Below are 18937 nucleotides of genomic sequence, written 5' to 3'. Positions count from 1 at the left end.
GGAGGCAGAGATGAGGAGGAAGAACATTCCAGGCATGGGGAACAGCTAAAGAAAATGCTCAGAACTGAGAGATGGAGTGTCTTACCTTAATAACTAAGGGCATGAGAAAAGGCTCAAGTAGAAAGTGGTCACTGAATTGAGCCTTGGAGAAAGCTCCAGATTCTCTGGAGCAGAATGAGAAGACCTGGACATAGCAGATGGAGTGCTGAGTTAAGGTAACAGCAAATGGTCCAGTTTGGCAGGAATGCATGGTGCATAAAGGGGGGAATAATTAGAAATAAATCTGGAGAGGTATTGTGAGAACCAGGAGATCTTTTAATACTAAGCTGGTAAGTTTGTGTTTAATCCTAGAAACAATAAAGATATACTGGAAATTCTTGATCTAAAGTAATATGGAAAGATCTTTATGCTTAATAATCTCAGATTATTTTGGCAACTGGGTCAGAGAATGGATTGGAAAGGAGGTGAGACTTCAAGCAGGGAGATTCATTGGGACCCTTTTGCAAGTCCAGGCAAAGGTGATGAGAATTTGAACCAGAGCAGTACCATGTTATTGGTCAGAATAAGACAAATGCATGAAGCTACTAATGGAGGAAAAGTGGAGCAAAATATCAAGAGTGTCTCCTAGATGGCAGTGATGGTGCCCTCAACAGAAATATAAGCATGTTTTGAGGATGGGCTGAAAGATAATGGGTTCTGTTTTTGGACATGTTGAATATCAGATGCCTTTGGAACATCCCGGCAGCCATGATGTCCAGCAGGCGATTGGACATGAGATAGTGGAACACAGGACAGAGGTGAAGACAGGATATACACAAGTAGGTTCATCCATACAGAGACGAAAATTGAATTCTCAGGACAGCTGATCGCTGACAGAAGGTGTAGAGAAGAGAGAGCCAGTTCAGAGCACTGGTGCTCAAACCCAAACTTAGTGGACAGAAGACGGATGATGATCACACAGAGGAAATGAGGAGGAGTCATTAGACAGGAGTAACAAGATAGCAGTGTCTGGGTTACACTGGCAAAGCATGAGGGAGGGTACACCATTCATCGGTGTCAAATCCTGACCAGCATTTTTAAAGGATGAATACTTTTTAAAATAAAACAAAACGACCTAACAGATAGCTGGTAACATTGAAGAGATTGTTTGCATTCAAATGGTAGGGTCAGGAGCCAATTAACAAGAGGTTTTAAAATGAGTGGAATAAAGTGGGAACAATGAGTACAGAATACTTCTTAAAGGAATTTGGCTGTGGGCAGGAGAAGAGTTAGAGACTGATATCTTGGGAGATTGGCAGGATCAAGCCCATTTTGCTTGGTAGACCCTAAAACATTCTATAATATATACTTAGATATGATCGATTCAAAAAGCATATACAGTATGCGAGTTAAGGGAAGGCAGAGGACCTGGGTTCAAATTTTGCCTCTGCAGTTTACTATCTTTGACAAGTCACATAAACGCTCTGGGCCCCAGTTTCCTCATTTGTAGAATGGGATGGTTTCTGGAGGGAATGATTCTGACGTCCTTTCCACTCAAGTATTTTCTCTCTTTTATGTATAAAGAAACAGGCTCAGACTGTTAAATGATTTGCCTAGGATGCCACAGGGCAGCCAAGTGGCGCCATAGAGCATAGAGACACTGGAGTCAGGAAGACTCTTCCTGAGTTCAAATCTGGCCTCAGACACGTACTAGCTATGTGATGCTGGGCAAGTCACTGAACCCTCTTTGCCTCAGTTTCCTCATCTGTCAAATAATCTGAAGAAGAAAATGGCAAACCACTTCAGTATCTTTGGGAAGAAAACACCAAATGGGGTTACGAAGAGTTAGACATGACTGAAAAATGACTGAACAACACCAAGGCCAAGTAGGCATAGGCAGCTGGAACTTGGTCTCTTCCTCCTGATTTCATGCCCAACACTTTCTGTGACATCACTGATGCCATCTCTGGGATGAGTAAGAAGGGTGGGCAGTCTGCCAGAGGTGCCCTAGAGCCAGCTCGGACCCAAACTGATTGTTAAGTTTTCCGCATGAGCATTTATACTTCAGAAATTAGCAAACACTGCACACCAGGGCTTGATATGTTGTTTACGATTGTCTCGGTCATTAAGAGTAATTAAACTGTTGAGAAAAAAGGTCCTATGAAGAAAAGACAAGGGGACTGAGTTTTTCAGATTGGGAAGTTGGAAGTTAAGGTGTGACTTGATTCCTCATCTAAAGAATGTGAAGGTTTTTAAAGAGGAAGTTCACAGATCTAGAAATACAAGGGACCTTAAAGATCAACCCATCATTTTATGGACAAGGAAATGAAGCAGTGCTAGGTGGTGCCACAGTGCACAGAGCACTGGACCCAGAGTCAAGAAGACTCCTCTTCCTGAGTTCAGATCTGGCCTCAGACACTTAGTAGATGTGTGACCCTGGGCAAGTCACCTAATCCTGTTTGCCTCAGTTCCTCATCTGTAAAATGAGCTTATTAGCTGTGTGACCTTGAGCAAGTCATTTAACCCTGTTTGCCTCAGTCTCCTCATCTGAAAAATGAGTTAGAGAAGGAAATGGCAAATCACTCCAGTATCATTGCCAAGAAAACCCTGAATGGGATCATGAAGAGTCAGGCACGACTGAAAATGATTGAACAACGAGAACATAAAGTTGAAATCAATCAGTTAATCAATAAGGCTCTATTCTATATGCCCCACATTGTAATACGCACAGAAGATACTAAGAGGAGAGCTTCCTCAAAAGACTTACATTTTATCTCAAGGAATGTCTGTGTGTGTGTGTAGATAAGATGTGTATATATACATATATGTATATGTGTGTATGTGTGTATATATATATATATGTGTGTATGTATATGTGTATATGTAGATAGCCATATATATAGATGTCCACATATATAGATATCAATATACACACACATTATATATACATATATGTATGTGTGTGTCACACACACACACACAAAATACCTACAAGATGTTTCTAAGGGGGAAGGCCCTAGCAGCTAGGGAAATAAGGAAAGACTTCCTGCAGTAATGGCCCTTGGGCTCAACTTTGAATGACATTGGAGACTTTAAGAGGTGGAGGTGAGTAAAGTGAATTCTAGACCTGGGCCACAGCAGCATGTCTGTCCCAGATTTTTTAGGAAGAGGCCACCTACTCATCTGCCCTGGGTGGCTCATGCCTTGACTCTGTTCACAGCTAAGGGGTTTGCTGTGGTTTTGTTCAGTTAAACATTCTGATCCTGTGGTTCTGTGACCTCAGTTCATTGTTCTGTCCAGGTGCTCCCTCCCTCTTTTATTCTGTCACCAAGGATCTTGGGGTTATTTTTGCTTGGACAGACCGTTGTTTACTTTGTATACCAATGGTGTACTAGCAGTACTGATCCTCTTTCGTCTCTCTTGTTTGGAAGCTACTATAGGTGGACTTTCAAACAGTGGGAACAAGAGAATCGTGGTATCCTTGATACCTTGACCTAGTTTGAGACCCAGTGTCTCTCTCTTCCTGTAAAACAAACAAAAAAAAATTGCCTTAGTCTTTATTGACTCTTTCTACTGGCTCTAGCTCCCAGAATAGGATAGCAGCCGTCCTAAAGTGACCTGTCCAGCGGCAGCCTCTCTCCGTTCTTGTCTGGTATGTCTGTCCCCTACCCCACAAGGTCCCTTCAGTGCCCTTATGTGCTGCCCTCTCTGTGGGCCAGCAAAGTGCTTGAAAAGAAAGAAAAGGTCATGGGGTCTGACTACTACTTTCTTCTTGATGGTTTTCACCATCAGCTCTTTGGTTTGTGGATACTCTCACCTGGGTGACTTAACCATTTTATTTTTTTTACTTTTTGGTAAAGCAATCCGGGTTAAGTGACTTGCCCAGGGTCACACAGCTAGTAAATGTCAAGTTGACCTAACTGTTTTAAACCTTGGTTTCTTTTCAGTATGTCAAAGAGGCTTCAGAGAAAATCCTGTGGACCGAGGAAACCCAACATTCTAACAGAATTCCTCCTTCCCCAACCCGAGGAGGAGGAGACAAAAACAGTGGCCTTGAGGAGGAAGTACTGTGCCTGAAGGCAGAGATCCATCAGCACCTGGAACAGAAGAGAAAAGCTGAAGGGGAGCTGAAGGATCTGAAAGCCCAGATCGAGGAAGCAGGATTCTCCTCTGTTTCCCACATCAGGTCAGACACAGGCACCCGGAAAAAAGGGATTCTTGGGGGCAGCTAGGTGGCGCAGTAGACAGAACACCAGCCCTGGGGATTCAGGAGGACCTGAGTTCAAATATGGCCTCAGCCACATAACACTTACTGGCTGTGTGACTCTGGGCAAGTCACTTAACACCATCGCCTGGCAAGAAAGAAAGAAAGAAAGAAAGGAAGGAAGGAAGGAAGGAAGGAAGGAAGGAAGGAAGGAAGGAAGGAAGGAAGGAAGGAAGGAAGGAAGGAAGGAAGGAAGGAAGGAAGGAAGGAAGGAAGGAAGAAAGAAAGAAAGAAAGAAAGAAAGAAAGAAAGAAAGAAAGAAAGAAAGAAAGAAAGAAAGAAAGAAAGAAAGAAAGAAAGAAAGAAAAGAGGGATTCTTCCAGGCTGGAGCTATGATACCCAAGAGGCTTGCTCTGTCCCAGCTGGGAGAGGCATTGGGGCACAGGCAGGAAGAGCATTGGCCTTGGCGGTAGGAGGGAGGGAACAAACATTTTATAAGCAGCTACTGTGTGCCAGGTGCTATCCTAAGCGCTTAACACATATTATCTTATTTGCTCCTCACAGCCATGATGGGGGTATTAGGCTATTTTATAGTTGAGGAAACAGGCAGACAGAGGTTAATATTATTATCTACAGTTGGGATAGAAACCTAGCTATGGAATAGAGATTGGGATGTCAGAGTGAGTGGAGTGCTGGATTTGGAGTCTGAGGCTCAGAAGCTTGAAGGGACCTTGGGGGTTTTCCACTCCACCCCTTTCATTTTACAGATGAGGAAACTGAGGCACAGGAAAGCTAAGCGACTTGCCCATGGTCACAAAGGCAGCAAGTGCCTGAGAATGGCTTGGAGCCCTGGTCTTCCTGATTCCAAGTCCAATACCCTAACCATTAAGCCATCAGTTTACCTGTATAATTTGGTACTGATATATATACCATGGTGCGTAATGGATAGAGAATTGGCTAGACCTGGATTCAAGTCCCAACTCTTACGTGTCCTGGTTGTGTGACCCAGGGCAAGTCACTTGGCTTCTAAGTGGTCCAGACCACTCTCTAAGACTATAAGTTGCAGATGAGTTGGTGATTAGAATTAAGAGAGGTTGTTTTCACATTGATGTTGGTCATAGGGCTGGACAAAATGTATGTTTGATAGAGAGCTCTCCTTGAAGCCAAGAAGACCTGGGTTTAAGCAGCAACTCTGGCATATATTGGCTGTGTGACCCTAGGCAACCTCAGGACTCTTAGACAACTGTCTAAAACTATAGATCTAGAAGAGGTGACAACCTATATTAGTGGAGGAAATTTCCTCACCAGGGAGTTCCTTGTACCAATGAAACCAGGGGTCCACTCTCTGTTTTCTCTCTGTCTCTGTCTTTCTGGCTGCCTCTCTCTGTTTCTGTCTCTCTGTCTGTCTCTGTCTGTCCCTCTATCTCTCTGTCTCTCAATGAGGAAGCCCCTTCCAGAATGAAACTTCTGGTTCTTCAATAGACAGTTATCACATAATTATGTTTGTTAAGGAGAACATGGGAAACGTTGTCGAGGTCCTGACCTGGTGCTGTGGGTCTGTGTGTGCATCCGCAGGAACACCTTGCTGAGTCTGTGCTTGGAGAACGCTGAGCTAAAGGAGCAGATGGGAGAAGCAATGTCTGAAGCCTGGGAAATGGAGGAAGACAGGGAGAAGGAAGAAGGGCTGGGGGAGGATGCCAGACGGGCTTTGAAAGAAGACAGCCTATGTGCTGAGGTCAGAAAGCTGCACGGGAAGCTGCGGAACGCCAATACCATAATCAACCTCCTCAAGGAGCAGCTGGCACTGAACAGCAAAGAAGGCGACGGTGAGCTGACTCCGCAGCTTATTGTCCGCTTGGCCGAGGAGATCGACCGTCTGAAGACGGAAGTTGTGTGGGCTCCTGGGAAGCCCTCGGCTCTAGGAGACCAGATCCAAGAAGACAAGGTGTCAAACAGGCCATATTCCAGACCCCAGCCCCTTGACCTTGTGTCTGTCCTTGACTTAAAGCTCAAGGATGGCTACCAGGTAAGTACAGGCTTCCGGGAGAGAAACTTGAACATGGAAGTCATTATGTCTGTCCCTAACTGGTGGATAAGTCACTGAAAGTGGGATGTAGGAGGTAGGAGCCTCCAAAGCCTGAAGGAGTACTTACTCATCATTACATTCTCTTCTGGGAACCACCCTTCCACTCCCCACTAATTGTCCTGGGAAACAATAGGGATGCTTCCCTCTGCCTCACCCCAAGTCTGACTTCCAAATCAAGATAGGGATGTCTCAGGGGTTAGAAGAGACCTTAGAGGTCATTTAACTCAAATCTTTATCTAATTCATGATACATATTTAGTTTTAATGATTTAGTCTTACATGTTACATATTTGGGGCAGCAAGTAGATAGAGCATTGGCCCTGGACTCAGAAAGACTCATCTTCCTGAGTTCAAATCCAGCCACAGACACTAATTAGTCGTGTGACCTTGATCAAGCCACTTTACCCTGTTTGCCTGAGTTTCCTCATCTGTAAAATGAGCTGGAGAAGGAAATGGCAAACCCCTCCAGTATCTTTGCTGAGAAAACCCCAAATGGGGTCACAAAGGGTCAGACAAGACTGAAATGATTGAACAACAAAAACCTATTTAGTCTGACAATTGTCTACTTAACCATTTTTAGTGATCAGGAACTCAGTCACCTTCTAAGGCATACATAATGTCTCATTTTAGTATTAAGAAGTTGGTGAGTAGGCCAGCTAGGTGGTGCAGTGGATAGAGCACCGGCCCTGGATTCAGGAGGACCTGAGTTCAAATCCGGCCTCAGACACATAACACTTACTAGCTGTGTGACCATGGGCAAGTCACTTAACCCCACTGCCTAGCCAAAAAAAAAAAAAAGTTGGCAAGTGGACCTGTGGCAGGCTGACTGGACCAGGTATAATACCCAATTGGTATGAGTCTAGGTAATACCTCTGATTATATATTAACACTCAGCCCACTGCCCTCATTGCTGGCCTTCTGACTCTGCTCTTTGCTCCAACTATGGAGCTCTTAGAGTTTACTGTTTTCACTGATATTTTTCTAATTTTGTTGTAAAGATAAATGTTGGCTACATTTTTTGTATAAGTATTTTTACAATCTCTCCCTACTTTAGGATTTAACTCTGGGAATGAGCAGGAATGATGGATTAGTACTTCCTAGGCTCATTTTAAGATGATGATAATGATAATAATAGCCAGTATTTATATAGCACCTACTATGTGCTGAGCACTGTTCAGTCACTGAGTCATGTCTGACTCTTCATGACCCCATGGACCATCCTACCCCAGGCCCTTCTATCCTCCACTATAAAGTCTGTCCAAATTCCCATTCATTGTTTCCATGACATTATCCATCTCATTCTCTGGAGTCCCCTTTTCCTTTTGCCTTCAGTCTTTTCCAACATCAGGGTCTTTTCCAATGAGTCCTATCTTCTCATGATGTGGCCAAAGTAGTTAAGCTTCAGTATTTGGCCTTCCAGTGAATAGCCTGAATTAATTTCTTTAATTATTGACTAATTTGATCTCCTTGCCGTCCAAGGGATTCTCAAAAGTCTTCTCCAGCACCACAATTCAAAAGCATCAATTCTGTAGATCTCCGCTTTTCTTAATAGTCCAACTCTCACAGCCGTGCAGTGCTGCTGGAAAAACCATAGCTCTGACTCTGTGGATCTTTGTCAGAAAGCTGATGTCTCTGCTTGTTAAGCATGCTGCCCAGATTTGCTAAGAGCTTTGTAATTATTACCTCATTTGATGCTCACAACCACTCTGGGAGGTAGGTGCTATTATTATCCTCATTTTACAGATAAGGAAACTGAAGCCAACAGAAGTTAAATGATTTGTCCTGAGTCATATAGATAAGAAATGTCTAAGGCTGCATTTGAACTCGGGTCTTTTTGACTTCAGGACCAGTGCTCTAACCACTGCACTACTGAACTGCGATAATGAATAGCTATGCAATCTGTGCTTGAAAAACTAGCTTTGGGGAGCTCACTACCACCCAAGGCAGCCTGTTCCATTTTTGTACAGATTTAATTATTTAGAAGCTTTTTTCTTTTACCTTAAGCCTAAATCTGGCGGTGTTATCGCTCTTCCACGTTACTACCATTCCAACCCTTGAAGGTAGTAATTAGGCCCCTGCCCAGTATCTTGTACTTTCCAAGCCAAATGCCCCTTCTTCTCCTGAGTGTCTTCATTGGCAAATGCTCTCTTTCTGCCTCTCTCAGGTGGACAGCCAAGGCCGGCTCAGTAGCCATGGGTCACCAGCAGAATCTAGTCCGCATGGGCCAACTCACCAGCTCCGCACCCAACTGGAACAGTGTAGACAACGCTACCAAGATCTCCAGGAGAAACTGCTGGTGTCCGAAGCTACAGTCCAAGTCCAGGCCAGCCAGCTGGAGCAATACCGAGTCTTATTTCGTAAGTTCTGGGTTAATAAAGTCATCAAACTGATGAATTGTGCATTACCTTAGATGTTAGTAGTAGGTAGATATCTTAGATTTCTCTGAAGAGCTCAAAATACTTTATAGGCTTTTAAAAAAAATTTTTATATTAAATCTGTCCTTCCCATGTTTCTGGAAAGGGGGAAGAAGGGTAATTTTTTTTTACTCCATTTTGCAGATGGGAAAACTGAGGCTCAGTGATCTGAAGCAATTTGATCCAGTTTATATTCTAAGCAGGACTAGAGCTAAATTCAGACTTTTGGATTTTTGATAAAGGCTACTCTTCCTCTCTAAGGGCAGGCTAATGGACTCCTCTTCATCCATACATACCAGTCTACTGTCCTTCACAAACTGATGGCATGGCCGCTGGTCCAGATAGTTTAAGATTTTCAGTTTGTTCCTCAGTTAAATTCTCTTCACCCATCTTTAGAGCTGAAACCTAAAATAAGTGCCTGAATAATATATTGATCTGAGCAAAAGTAAGCATTAACGCAGGGCTCATTAATGTTACACCTTACATAGTTACAAAATTTTTTTAATGTATTTGCCAACTTGTTTAAGTTTGACAGCAACTCCATGTGGTAGATGGTGTAAGTAGGGGAAAAAATACCCATTTTTCGGATGAGGAAAACAGAGACTCAGAGCTTTTTTCTTTAGAAGCTTCCCTGCTGTTATATAGCTAGCAAATGGCACAGCCCTCCCTCAGGTCTTCTAACTTCAAGCCTGGCACTCTTTTCACTTGTCCCGTGAAGGAGGCCTCTCCCCCATCAGTGATGGATGGAGCAGGAAGCAACTTCTTCTGTAAAAGTTCAAACAAATCATGTGTCAAGCTCCAGAAGTGATATGCCCACTCAGTCTGGGATGATTATGGTGATGATGCCACCAGACTAATGGAGTAGAGGCTATGACAGACACAACCATTCTCTCTTCTTGGCCAGGTGAGCCCGGGGTGAAACAGGACAGCAAGCAGGTCCAGGTGGATCTCCAGGACTTGGGATACGAGACGTGCGGCCGGAGCGAGAATGAGGCTGAGCGAGAAGAAACCACCAGCCCTGGTAAATAAAAAATGGAGAGAGAGAGAGGAGAGAAAGGAGAGAGAGAGGAAGGAGAGATGGAGAGAGACAGAAAGAGAGTGAGGAGAGAGAGAGAGAGAGAGGAGAGAGAGAGAGAGAGAGAGAGAGAGAGAGAGAGAGAGAGAGGAAGGAGAGAGAGGAGAGAGAGAGAAAGAGGAGAGAAAGAGAGAGAGGAGAGAGAGAGAGAGGAGAGAGAGAAGAGAGAGAGAGAGAGAGAGAGGAAGGAGAGAGAGGAGAGAGAGAGAGAAAGAGAAGAGAGAGAAGAGAGAGAGAGAGGAGAGAGAGGAGGAGAGAGAGGAGAGAGAGAGAGAAAGAGGAGAGAAAGAGAGAGAGAGAGAGAGAGAGAGAGAGAGAGGAAGGAGAGAGAGGAGAGAGAGAGAGAGAGGAAGGAGAGAGAGGAGAGAGAGAGAGAAAGAGGAGAGAAAGAGGAGAGAGGAAGGAGAGATGGAGAGAGACAGAAAGAGAGTGAGGAGAGAGAGAGAGAGAGAGAGAGAGAGAGAGAGGAAGGAGAGAGAGGAGAGAGAGAGAGAGGAAGGAGAGAGAGGAGAGAGAGAGAGAAAGAGGAGAGAAAGAGAGAGAGAGGAAGGAGAGATGGAGAGAGACAGAAAGAGAGTGAGGAGAGAGAGAGAGAGAGAGAGAGAGAGAGAGAGAGAGAGAGAGAGAGAGAGAGAGGAAGGAGAGAGAGAGAGAGAGAGAGAGAAAGAGGAGAGAAAGAGAGAGAGAGGAAGGAGAGATGGAGAGAGACAGAAAGAGAGTGAGGAGAGAGAGAGAGAGAGAGAGAGAGAGAGAGAGAGAGAGAGAGAGAGAGAGAGGAAGGAGAGAGAGGAGAGAGAGAGAGAAAGAGGAGAGAAAGAGAGAGAGAGAGAGAGAGAGAGAGAGAGAGAGAGAGAGAGAGAGAGAGAGAGAGAGGAGGTGGGGATGAGTGTGCGTATCTCCTTTCCTTCTTCCATGAAAGCCAGCTTTGCCACTCGGACCTTGAGCAAAGTTGCCTTCTTCCTTCACCAATCAGCTCAATAATGTGAAATGATTATGGACAGAGGGTATTTTTATGGAGACCAGCTTAAGGAGAGAAAAAGGGTGTGCACCCCCTACTCTTTGCAGTTGTGGAGGACTGTGGATATGAAATACTACACACACATATACATACATATCTATATGTACGTATATATATACTTAAACACATACATATATATAATTAGATTTTTTGAAATATATTGGTTAGTTTTGCTGAAATTTTTTTTTTCCCTCTTAATTTTTTTTGTTGTAAGTGATGGCCATCAGAGAGTGGGAAAAGGGGGAAAGGAGATACATTGGGAAATGTAGGTGACATAAAAACAGAAGTGACATCATTTATCTCAAAAAAGAGTGTATGCGAGCTTCGTATAGTCTTAACATCATGTTTTTGATGCTGCTAATGAGAAAGACATAAAATAACCAATCAACTGATTTCTCTAGAATCAGAATAAAATAGAAAAAATGTTTGTCAGTGACTGATAATGGAAGAACTTTTGAGTCTTTGAAATATTGTAGGACTGTGGAGGTTTTGATCCCTGAGTAACCATTTATCCTGCTGTTCTTGGGAAAGTCTTCAAAATAAAAATATGAGGCTTGTCTAGTGTCTTACCAGCTTTTTCCCTGTCCCACCTTGAAGGTCCTGCCTCCTTAAAGGTTCATACTTGAATGGCCTTGGAATCCAGTGGACACTTACTAGCTTGGAGACCATGGTCAAGGCACTTCCCTTCTGAACCTAAATTTGCTGAGATGTAAAACAGGGATAATAATACTTTTAACTGCATCTTTCCAGAGCCATAGCTAAGAAGGGGTCACTGGACCTTGGCCCCAGAGGACCAACATCCTCGGAGCTGGGGAGAATGCTTCCTCCCCAGAGTGGTTCTACCAAGCAAGAGAAAGAGTAAGGACTGCTGCAGGGAAGGAAAACCCCTCAGATATTGGCAGCCTGAGGAGAGGGGCAAGGAAAGGGGGAATAAGCATTTATATAGCACCTACTGTGTGTCAGGCACTATGCTAAGCCCTTTTACAAATATCATCTCCTTTAATCCTCACAACAGCTCTGTGAGGGAGGTGCTATTATTGTCCCTATTTTAAAATGGAGGAAATGGAGACAAACAGATTAAGTGACTTGCCCAGGGTCACACAGCTTGTGAGTGTCTGAGGCCAGGTTTGAATTCAGGTCTTCATGCCTCCAGGTCCAGTGCTCTATCCACTGAGCTACCAGCTGTCTTTTTTTAATTTCCCCTGAGGAGAGGATTATTGGGTCGTGGACTTAGAGCTGGGTGTTCCCTTAAATACCTTGTCTTCTCATGCCCTTGGTTTATTCCACATTAGCTACACAGGGATGAACAAATCCTCGATCATGCCATCATCCGCAAATGTTCTACTTGCCTGTTTGAGAACGCTGAATTTCCCTCATATGATCGTAATCGTTTATCTTTGCATTTTCTCCTCCTAAAACTCTTCAGTCCCTCTGTGCTCTCCCAAGCCAACACTCCTGTTCCGGATACGTTCTCCTTTCTCAATCTACCGCGTCTGCAAGATATTCTATAGCTCTGTTCCCTTCTGAGTTAAAATCCTTCAAAAATTCACCTACGCTTCCTGCTTCTTCCCCCCTCCTCTCACTCTCTTCTAAACTCTCTGCAATCTGACTTCTAAATGCATCCAACTGAAATGGCTCTCTTTAAAGTTACTCATACTCTCTTATTGACATTGGGCAGCTAGGTAGTACAGTGGATAGAGTGCTGGGCCTGGAGTCTGGAAGACTCTTCTTCCTGAAGTCAAATCCAGCCTCAGACACTTACTAGCTGTGTGACCCTGGGCAAGTCACTTTAACATGGTTTGCCTGAGTTTCCTTATCTGTAAAATGAGCTGGAGAAGGAAATGGCAAACCTCTCTAGTATGTTTGCCAAGAAAATCCCTTTCATTCATCTGACTCCTTCTTGGCCTCTCTGTATCATTTGATACCACTGACGAGCTTTTGTTGTTGCATACTCAGCTGGGTTTTCATCAGGACTCTCTCTTGGTTTTCCTCCTACCTGTTTCTGTTTTCCTTCTCAGTCTGCTTGATTGGGTCTACATTTTTATCACACTCACTCACTTGTGGGGCTACCTCTCCAGGCTTGTACCTTTCTCTCTCTGACTACTTTCTGTCTTCTCTGAATCTATCTTGTATGTACTGATTTATGTATATGTCTTCTCACTCACTGGAATGGAAGCTCCTTGAGGGCAAGGACTGTTTTGGCTTTTTCTTAGTACTTCCAGAATTTTAGCACAGTACCTGCACATTTTAAGTACTTATTAAGTGTTTGTTGACTGACTGACTGACTGACTGATTGATTGATTGATAATCTAACACTCCTTGTATAGATAAGGAAACTGAAACTTTAGGAGATCAGGTGACTTGACTGAGGTGATGTAGGTAGTTAAGTAACTGAGGCAATTTGAACTTAGTTCATCTGAAGCCAGCACTCTTTTCACTGAGGCCCAAAGTCAAAGCACTTCAGGATTCCCTTGCCATTGCTCCTGTCTCTTGGGTTCCAGTGGCAGCAGGTAGCAGCCTTGACTTGTCCCAAGGTCTCTGGCTTGTCCCAGCCAACCAAATGACTTTGCCCAAGAACTGGAATTCTCCATTATATTGTCACATAAGGCTGTTGTGGGTTAATTTTATTTTTATTTATTATATATTTTATTTGTTTTTATAGACTATGAAATGCTACCTAAGTGTAAATTATTACTGTTGTCACCAGATGCTCATTGAGATGAGTCTCTTTTTTCTTTCACAGAGTGTGAAGAACACGACGTCTTCAGTGACGCCAGGCTAACTGAGGGCTTACACTCTCAGTACAATTTTCTGGGGTCAGCACTGACCAGTTCCCCTCTAAAGAAGCCTTTGGGGAAACAGACGGATTTCTTGGACTATGGAAAATCAGAGGACATTGCTGTCCTCCAGCAGCACATCAGAGACCTGAAAGCGAGGCTGCAAAACTCAGACAAGGTCATCCAGAATCTGAAATGCCGAGTGCGCTCTTTCTCTGTCACCAGCGACTATGCCTCTAGCCTGGAAAGGCCCAGAAAAATGAAGCTGAAGGGTGGTGATCTCACGTCCTCCCCATCCCACAGCCTCACGGATGAGGATGAGGGGTGGCAATCTGATGGCATGGGGGTCTTCTGCCCTCCTAAGATGCAGGCCAGAAAAGATCTGGAGAAACTCATCCAGAGAGTGTCCCTGTTGGAGGCCCAACTTCCAAAATCCCAGGTGGAAGGGAAGCTGGTGGAGGAGCTGAAATCAGCCACCTGGCCAGGGTGAGGGGGAAACCAATTTCAGATGGGCAGAACCAGGGGGAGGCTGAGTTTGAGTTGGGAACATAATTACCAATTTAAAGTTGGAAGGGACCTCAAAGGTCTTATCCACTCCACTGCCCTCATTTTACTGGGCAACAGTAGGTCCCTGGCCAAGTCCTTCTTGGTCATTGTTTGGGCCTTGATTGGCTCAGAATGACTGTAAATAGCAATTGTCTCTGTTCTGGCCAGAAGCCCTGAGGATCTTTCCCTCCCAGCTCTGTTTTTTCCCTTTTATTTTCATTTATTTATTTATTCATTAAGTCATCTGTCTTTATGTATTTATTTATTTACTTATTCATTCATTTATTTGTTTGTTTATTTATTTTACTAGGTAAGAAGCCATTCTCTGCCTCATTTCATATTAAGCTTTAATCACTGAATGAGTTTTACTTCAAGTCACCTGAGACCTATTGGAGACCTTAGCTTGAAAAGGCCAAGGTCTCCCACTGCCTCCTGGGCCATCTGCAGTCGTCCTGATCTACATCTGTCCACTGGACCCAGATGGCTCTGGAGGAGAAAGTGAGGCTGGTGACTTTGCACAGCCCTGCCTCACTTAAACCCCATTCACTTGCATGTCATGGGCATCACCTCCCTGATGCCATGGCCCTCTTCTAGTTTGAAGGATGAACAACAACAGGGGGCCTAGAGAGGGGAAGGGACCTGCTTAGATCACACGGGTAGTTAGTGACTGAGCCAGTAGTTGATCCCAGGTGTCTGATTCCAAACATAGTGTTCTTTCCACTGCAATACTCTCTGAGATTGGGTTGGGTGGGTTAGTACCCAAAGAGGTTTTGATGAAGAGGGAGATTACTACTACTTACCTTCTTGCTGGCCCATAGAGTTATTTTTTTAACTTTTTAAAAATATATTTTTTAATTTATTTCATTAAATATTTCCAAATTACATGTAAAAAAATCACATTTAAAAATTTCGAGTTCTAAATTCTCTTCCTCCTGCCCATTGAGAATGCAAGCAATATAGAGTCAGGTAAAATATATTTCAATATTAACTATGGGCTTGTGTTAATTTCATTCTATGACAATTCTGGCTTCTCCTTTCAGTAGAATATAAGCTTTAGAGCCTTGCAAATAGTGGGAACTTAATACTGTTTGCTAAATTGACCCTTTGCCTCATTCACCTTCTTACCGGTGACTCCTCAAGACCTTAAGATCCAAGAATCCCAGGGGCTATGGCATCATCCCTTTCCCATACAACACTATTATTGTTCTTTAAATATATATATATATATATATATATATATAGTTTTGCATTCACCCACTCTATAAACCCAGTGAGTACTTATGGGGTGTGATGGAATGTATATATAGCCAGGAGAGAGAAAGCAATTAAAAACCATTTGAGCTATTTTTATAAGACTAGATTTTCCTTGTGGGAACAAAGAGACAGTAAAAGAGGAGTTTTTGCAAGTAGGATCCTAGATTGAGAACTAGAAGGAGCCTTAGAGGCATTTAAGTCCCACCCCCTCATTTTACAGATATGGAAACTGAGGCACAGAGGTTGAGTGACTTGCCTAGGGTCACACAGCAAAGAAGGATTTGAATCCAGATCTTTCAACTGCAGGTCCAGCATTCTATCTCTTTTTACAATATGCTGCCTCTTGACATCCTGACAAGGGAAGTTCTTTGTGGGGCAACAGAATATAATGTGTATGTTATACTGGTTTAATAAAGTATAGTGGATAGAGCATTGGGCTTGGATTGGGCTTGGGATGGGTTTCAATCCCACCCCAAACATTTAGCAGCTTAGTATGACTAAAGGCAAGTCACTTTCCCTCTTAAAATCTCAGTTTCCTTATCTATAAAATAGGGATGGTAAAGCACTATTTTATCATACAGGATTGTTGTGCTACATATGTGTAAGTTAGTATTAAAGTGTAAAGGGGGGAGGGTCGATGTGTCTCCTCTTCTCCCTCACTCTGCTAAGCATGGGTGTACCGGGTATTTGTCGGCACCTGAGAGGCACCTTCTCTTTGAGGGTGGGCCTTCTTAGTTACAGTGGAAAAGCACTACTCAGATGCCTCCAACAGCCTAAGCTCTAGAATCAGTTGGATTGGGTACTTTCCTTGTTCTTTATTAGATGCTTCCAAAGGCTCAAACTCTAGAATCAGTTGGATTGGGTCCTCTCCTTTCCTTATTGGGTGCTTCCAAAGGCCCAAGCTCTAGAATCAATTGGATTGGGCACCTTCCTTGTTCTTTATTAGATGCTTCCAAAGGCCCAACTCTAGAATCAGTTGGATTGGGCACTTTCATTCTTTCTTTATTAGAGGCCTCCAAAGGCCCAAGCTCTAGAATCAGTTGGATTGGGTCTGTTTTTTTCATCGTTATCCTTTGGTTTCTCCTCATGGCACAGATGATTCTCAGTGTCTGTGACAAAATTCCGCCTGCGACAAGAAGGGGATCTCCATGGGGGCTGGCAAACTGCCTCCCAGAATCCCCAGAAATAACATAAACCTCCTTTTTCACCTTTGTTCTTCATTCTCCCCTCCCTCGTGCTTCAGGAAATATGACTCCTTGATCCAGGCTCAGGCCCGAGAGCTGTCCCATCTGCGCCAGAAGATACGGGAAGGGAGAGGTGTGTGCCATAGCCTCACCCAGCACCTGAGGGACACTGTTAAGTCTTTTGAGGACCTCCTCCGAGGCACGGACATTGACTACTACTTGGGACAGAGCTTCCGGGAGCAGCTTGCTCAGGGGAGCCAGTTAGCAGAAAGACTCGCCAATAAACTCAACACCAGTAAGTTGTCCCACGGGCATCTGCTAGAGGCATTTAGTCCATTTCATCCCCACCCCACCCCTGATGTGTGTGTGCTTCCATGATAAGCCTTTTTTGTACCTGGTTCTACTATGTTCCTACACATTTGACCAGAGGAGCCAACTGGAAGAAAGTGGTCAGCCAGCAGGAGCAAGCCAATGAGCATTTATTAAGCAGTTACCCTATGCTAGACACTGTACTAAGAGTGTATTGTCAATCAATCACAGCCTCTAACCTGTGGATAGCTGGAGCTGAACAGAGCAGGCCAGAGACAGGAGAGGCAGGAATCAAACAGAAGTCTCATTTCAAAGTGAGGGAAATGGCTTCTAAGCAAAGACACGTGCCGGAGCCCTGCCCCTAATCAGGAAAACACGAGGCAGTGTGGGGAGATCTCAGTACTCATATAGTGGCTACACAGTGAGCTGTATCCCCGACAATGAGAAGTAACAGCAACAATGAGGCGAGTCTGTTTCATAGCAGGGCTTCATGATTGGAACAGGGGTCCTACAGGTGCTTGTCAGAGCTCAGAGAACCCCTGGTGCTGGCCAAAGCAATGCAATAATTATGTGATTTTGCCAGAGGGTAAGTGCAAAGGATTGGTGTTATGTCAAGCTCAGGGCACAGCTTGTTTGCTGGGCATTAGCTCTAGAGTCTCTCCTAAGATCTTGGCAGTTTTATACAAATACAAGCAGAAAGACACTCCTTACCCTTGAGAAGTTTACATTCTAATAGGGGAAGACGACGCTTTATAAGATAGGGAAAAGAGAGGAGTGGGTGTTCAGGGACCCAGTAGGTGGGAGACAGAAGGGGGAATGCTAGAAAAAATCCTGTGTGTAGAATTAGGAGTGAAGCCTAGAGGGGAATGCTGACATGGTTGGCTGGGGCTTCCTTAAGATGGAGTTTCCAGGAGGAACCAGCCGATCAGAAGGGAAAGGTCCTCAAGAACAGGGAAGTCCTTCCAACGTAAGCAGTCCAGGGGTCTAGAGCGGGCTTCCAAGGTGAATGAATTGGTTTTTATAGCATGTGGAAAGTCAGGAGTATAGCATGGAGTGTGATGATGCTTGGTTCTCCAGGAGTGGCCAGGTGATGGTGGAGAGAGCAAGGAGAGATACGCAATACTGCTGGGCATTTGGGGAGAGGGCTTATAATGCCATTGCAGCTTAATTTCTCAATTCAATTCAATAATTATCTCAAGTTGCCTACTACATGCAGGGCACTGTGTGTTGAGTGCTTGGGGAACAGAGATTTTTAAAATGACCTAATAATACCTACCTTCAAGGAGTTTACGTTTTTACTAAGGGTGGGGGGAGATATCACCTCATTCTTACAAATAGTAAAGTATAATGTGGATATAAGGTGGCATATGATTATTATTAATGGGAGTTGACTTTTTTATGAAATTAATTTCAATAGTGAGCAGCAAAGAAAAAACAAGAAGATGGGTTTGTGAAGATTTAGGGGGGGTGTAGAGTTATGGATTTGTCTAAGAGACAAGGATAAAATTGGTATGGGTGGATCTGTCCCACCAGTTTCAACAACCACAGTTATGATTGTAATACTCTTCAGAGACCGAAAGGGAAGCCATGTGTCTGAGACCAGGCCAATGGCAGGACTGTGAAGCTGTGGAATTCCTTAGGAGGATCTTTTTTTTGTCCTTGTCTCCAGTCTGTTATAACTGCTCTGGGATATAAGGGGGGGCTTTGCAGAAGAATTAAACCAGACAGTGATGCAAAGCCAACAGGCTTTTATTTGGCATGCTTTAATCCACACCAGAAAGTTTACATGGTTTATCTTTGGAGATACCTCAAGGTGAAAAGACAGGACACCAAAGGAAGGTTACTGGGTCAACACTCTTACCCTGCCCCCCCCCCCAAAGAGGGCAGCACCTGGCAGACACCTACAAAGTGACGAAAAGATAAGGGGAGAAGGGATGCAAGAGCGGATGTGAACAGAGCCTGAGGCACAATGATCCTTAGGCTATGGCAGGATGGGGGAGGAGGGAGGCTAAACCGATCCTTGGAGAGACCATGCCTTGGATTTGGTGCACCATTATACTAAGCCAGGGGTGGGGAACCTCAGCCTCGAGGC

The 18937-nt window shown here is 44.1% G+C and overlaps 1 protein-coding gene across 7 annotated transcripts in view; it reads left to right on the top strand.

Annotated features, from left to right (window-relative positions):
* PDE4DIP (phosphodiesterase 4D interacting protein) overlaps positions 1-18937 on the top strand; it is a 279980-nt gene that overhangs the window by 218753 nt on the left and 42290 nt on the right. For all 7 annotated transcript variants that reach the window (XM_021003403.2, XM_021003385.2, XM_021003377.2 and 4 more), the window contains 6 exons: positions 3927-4165; positions 5759-6209; positions 8433-8625; positions 9587-9703; positions 13519-14038; positions 16596-16831. In XM_021003403.2, coding sequence (XP_020859062.2) covers positions 3927-4165; positions 5759-6209; positions 8433-8625; positions 9587-9703; positions 13519-14038; positions 16596-16831 — 1756 coding nt within the window. The remainder of the gene's footprint in view (positions 1-3926; positions 4166-5758; positions 6210-8432; positions 8626-9586; positions 9704-13518; positions 14039-16595; positions 16832-18937) is intronic.

The sequence above is a fragment of the Phascolarctos cinereus genome, unplaced genomic scaffold, assembly GCF_003287225.1.
Source record: "Phascolarctos cinereus isolate Bilbo 61053 unplaced genomic scaffold, phaCin_HiC Scaffold_5;HRSCAF=322, whole genome shotgun sequence".
In the NCBI taxonomy this organism is placed as follows: Eukaryota; Metazoa; Chordata; class Mammalia; order Diprotodontia; family Phascolarctidae; genus Phascolarctos; species Phascolarctos cinereus.
The sequence above is the reverse complement of the archived record's forward strand: the minus strand, read 5'-3'. Positions and strand labels throughout refer to the sequence as shown.